Source organism: Triticum aestivum, chromosome 1D (assembly GCF_018294505.1).
Source record: "Triticum aestivum cultivar Chinese Spring chromosome 1D, IWGSC CS RefSeq v2.1, whole genome shotgun sequence".
Classification (NCBI taxonomy): domain Eukaryota; kingdom Viridiplantae; phylum Streptophyta; class Magnoliopsida; order Poales; family Poaceae; genus Triticum; species Triticum aestivum.
Window position 1 is genome coordinate 100,480,131 of NC_057796.1, and position 3,721 is coordinate 100,483,851.

Sequence of the window (3,721 nt, forward strand, 5' to 3'; positions counted from 1 at the left end):
GTTGCGCATACGATCGTTTCAATCGGTGGCTGCTCGCGCGCACCATATGTGAAATGTGATGGATCGTATGCTGATTTCACCGAACATGTAGGTGACGGAATGACACACTGCTCCTTTCAAAAAGTAAAAGTGAACGTTCACATCATCGGTCTGATCTAGTATGAACATGTCAAGAAAGTCAAAAAAGATGAGCATAGCTCGTGTCCTCCTTACCCTTTCCTCATCCTTCTTGGCAGTGTTCTCAGGGCTTTGTGGGCCCTGCTTTCCATCTCCATGAATTGTCACTTCCGTGGCTGCTTCGCCTGCCACCGTCCGTCCATGCCTCGTCAGTCCCCGAGCTGGCCGTACTGTCGCCGCGTGCCTTGACTGCTCCTATCTCTCCCCCTCCCCCTCCCACTTCGCCCCATCGGACTTTCTTGACGGCGGCGGCTCTCGATCGGCGGTGGGCATTGCTCCTTCTCGGCGTGCACTGGTGAGCTCCACTGGCTATGTGCTCTGCTTTCTGTCCTATGGCATCCAGTTGAGCTAGCCTCTGTTGCATAATCTGCAAGCGACTGAGTTGGGATTTACAGTCAGAAACTGCAAATCTTGCTTCAATCTTGTGCAAGATGCACCCAGCTTAGCAGACGAGCATCATAATCGCCTACCAACTCACTTGATTTTACTCTTCATTCCGCAAGACACCACAGATTGGCTGCTTATTTCGGGACAGCACAACCCATTGGTTCTTCAGTGATGCCTCGGAGCAGGAGCCATCTCAAACTAACCTCGCCTTGCTCCCCGAAGGCCGTCCACAAGGTCATCTCCCGCTTCTCCCCCGAGAAGAAGCAGCTCGTGCGGTCAATCGGTTTCGGGGGCCTACTGGAGCTGCCACTGCACAGGAAGGTCGGCCACAGGTTCTCCCTGTGGCTCCTCACCAAGGTAGCTCGAGATGCCACTCGTGCTCAATCTGCAGCAGCCGGCAAAGTTGCCGGCATACCGTTCTACCCACACGATGTCAGCATAGTGTTCGGCGTGCCCTCCGGAGGACGTCCGGTGCCCAAGAAGGATCAGGTTCAGGGGCTTGTTTCCGATGAGGCCAAGGCGACCGTGCGCGGCGCGCTCGGCTTGGACGAAGGAGACGACAGCAGGCTCAGAATCCTGCATGCTGCAAAGCATGTACTGAAGAAGAGATTCCGTCGGGGAATGGCGGAGAAGGACCGGGCTGCATTCAAGGTCGCGTTCGTGGTCTTCGTTGTGGAGAATCTGCTGGCTCCAAGGGAGGTGGACTCTATATCCCTGGACTACTTCATGGCCCTGCGGCGTCCTGATGAGATTCAGACGTATGATTGGTCCGAGTACGTGATTCGTGTCATTTTGGACTCTGCCTGCCAAGTTCAGGCTGCTTTTGCTCAGGGGCGGCCTGTGGAGAATCTGTTTGGATGCATTCTTTTCTTACAGGTAGGCAGGGCGATACGCCCGTGGTTTTTGTTACTAGGATGCAGAGTGTTTGATGATTGACTTTGCTAACAACCTGCAGATATTCTATCTGGATAACTTGGATTTTGGTCGTGAGAAGAATCTGCTGCATGATCACACACCACGATGCAAGGCATATGACTACGACACGATTAAGAAGCTTGCCAAAGCCGACCGCACCCGTTATCGTGATGGTGGTTTACGGTCCTTTGGAAGAAAGTCGGTATGTTGTGTCTTTGAGATTATTTTTGGACCATGATAAGTACCGAACGTCAGGTACGAGCACATGGCAACTCCGAACGTTTTCGACGGCAAGTTTAGTGGCGCGAAGTTTATTATTGACGGAAACTTGCCGTGTGTCACTGGAAATTGCCGTCCTTGCATGGCTGGAATTGCCAATGAAAAACGTTAGGGCCGGAGTGCCACGCACCTGACGTGTGACACTTATCATTTGGGTTATTTTTTCTTTATGATATGTGAGTGTTTATGGTATTATTGGTTTAAATGATTGCTTGACAGGCACGAGAGGCCTCTGATGTTTGTTACGAGCGTTCTATCACTCGATGCGGTAACCACGTGAACGGTGTTGTGGTTGGTTCAGCCGACGGTGGAGAACAGGATGGCCACTCTGATGATATAGTCTTCACGGATGGTAGAGTTTTCAATCAGGTATTAACTACCGAGGGGAAGTCTGCTGGAGCTATCAAGTGTAGCTTGCGAGAATGTTGTAAAAATACTATTTACCATGGACATTCTGATGCATTCAGGCTCAGTGTATGAGACCAATCTGACAAAAAAGAAGTGTTTGTCAAAACAGAAATGGGCATACTATTGTTTGAACAAAAGAATTATTATGCACATTTTTAATATGTGCATATTTGATTTTGAAGTAGTGTTACATGCTTTTATTAACGCTTTCAAGAACATGCTCTTATTTTTGTGATTTTGCAGAAAATTTTATGTGAAGTGTGTGGAGATGTTGGTATGGAAGATCTTGTGATGTTCTGCGCTTGCGGTGCTACTGTGCATCAGTACGTTTCTCTATAATATATCATATACTCCATCTATTCTTTTGTAAATGATCTTAGACTGCACCCTGAAGTTCGAACATTCTGAAATCTATCTTCATCATATTTATCGTTAAAATAAATTTTGTAATACTGGATTTTACTAATTTGCATTAACTTGAGTTGCAAATCAAATGTCGAAGTTAAGTCTGGGAAACTATGAAAATTCAAAACATTCTTTACTTCTGTAAAAAGAAAGAAAGAACTAATTATATTTTTTACGTCTTTTTTTGACAAAATATAGATGTTCCAAGCCTCTCACTACTGATATCATGTGCAAAATATAGACGTATTTATTTTTTACGTCTTTAGTACAAAATATAGATCTTTCGCCAAACAATGTGTTGTTTAGTGAGTACTCTACTCTCATTGGGAGGTTAGTTTGGTGATAATTAAAATAGGTTTTGACCATTTGCTCTTCAATCGTTATTTGGTCATTATTGTCTGTTGCTTGATCGATGTGATCCGTTGTTCTGCAGATATTGTTCAGACCCGGTTGTTCTTGATGCAACATTAGTAGAATGGTCATGTGATGAGTGTCAGGCAAAGCAGGGCAATGCCGCTGCTGACAAATTATCAGCAGAGGCGCTGAATCGAAAGCGGCCTAGTCATTATCTAACGGAAATTACAGTGGCAACAAACGGTGTCTCGAAAAAGGCCTGTGTGCAAAAAGGAGATCAGGAAGAACATTTCGCGTAAGAAGTCCAGTTCATGTGCTTGCTGACGTTGACAGATCAAATTCTTTCTACCCAAGGGATTGTTTAGAGGAACTTGGTTTTTTTTTTTCAATTATGATCTGTGCAGATTAAACCGTCTGGTTTCCTGGCTGCCTGTCTACTAGTACTAGAATCGCGGCATTAATGAGGTGGATATATGTCTCAAAAAGGTTTTGTAGTAGCCATCTATTTCTGAAACTTTTAGATGTTCACGAACTGGGTTCTGTCCCTCGACTTGTGCTCTTTCTCACTTAAGGGATTACCTACATGTTTTAAGTATCATGTAGGAGTATAAGTTTTGGCACAAAAAAATATTTGTGATTACTACTGCTACTGCTTTTTTGCTACTCTTTACATGATGGGACATATCTTCGGACGAACGTATTGTCATAAGGGAAGACAAACGTCTATGACGTTTTTTTTGGTCACATGATAGCACGAGCAGAGTTGACGGCGAATCATGTGAACTGAAGTGTTAGT

At 45.3% G+C, this 3,721-nt stretch overlaps 1 protein-coding gene across 3 annotated transcripts; it reads left to right on the forward strand.

The window, feature by feature from the left end:
- Positions 1 to 243: 243 nt before the first annotated feature.
- LOC123180565 (uncharacterized) lies at positions 244 to 3,509 on the forward strand. Of its 3 annotated transcripts, none has more exons than XM_044592637.1 (6): positions 244 to 472; positions 690 to 1,440; positions 1,520 to 1,681; positions 1,978 to 2,127; positions 2,410 to 2,489; positions 3,005 to 3,509. In XM_044592637.1, exons 2-6 carry the CDS (start codon positions 736 to 738, stop codon positions 3,222 to 3,224), a joined length of 1,317 nt encoding a protein of 438 aa, XP_044448572.1. In that variant the 5' UTR covers positions 244 to 472; positions 690 to 735; the 3' UTR covers positions 3,225 to 3,509. The 3 variants fall into 3 exon arrangements, with proteins under 3 accessions (XP_044448572.1, XP_044448571.1, XP_044448570.1); XM_044592635.1 differs by having other exon boundaries at positions 245 to 472; positions 681 to 1,440; XM_044592636.1 differs by having other exon boundaries at positions 244 to 1,440.
- The last annotated feature ends 212 nt before the right edge of the window (positions 3,510 to 3,721 follow it).

Bases quoted from the DNA above. Each gene is read 5' to 3' on its own strand.
- LOC123180565 (XM_044592636.1), top strand. From the start codon at position 736: ATGCCTCGGAGCAGGAGCCATCTCAAACTAACCTCGCCTTGCTCCCCG. The intron at 1,441-1,519 runs GTAGGCAGGGCG...AACAACCTGCAG, and splicing joins GATGCATTCTTTTCTTACAG to ATATTCTATCTGGATAACTT. The intron at 2,490-3,004 runs GTACGTTTCTCT...GTTGTTCTGCAG, and splicing joins TGCGGTGCTACTGTGCATCA to ATATTGTTCAGACCCGGTTG.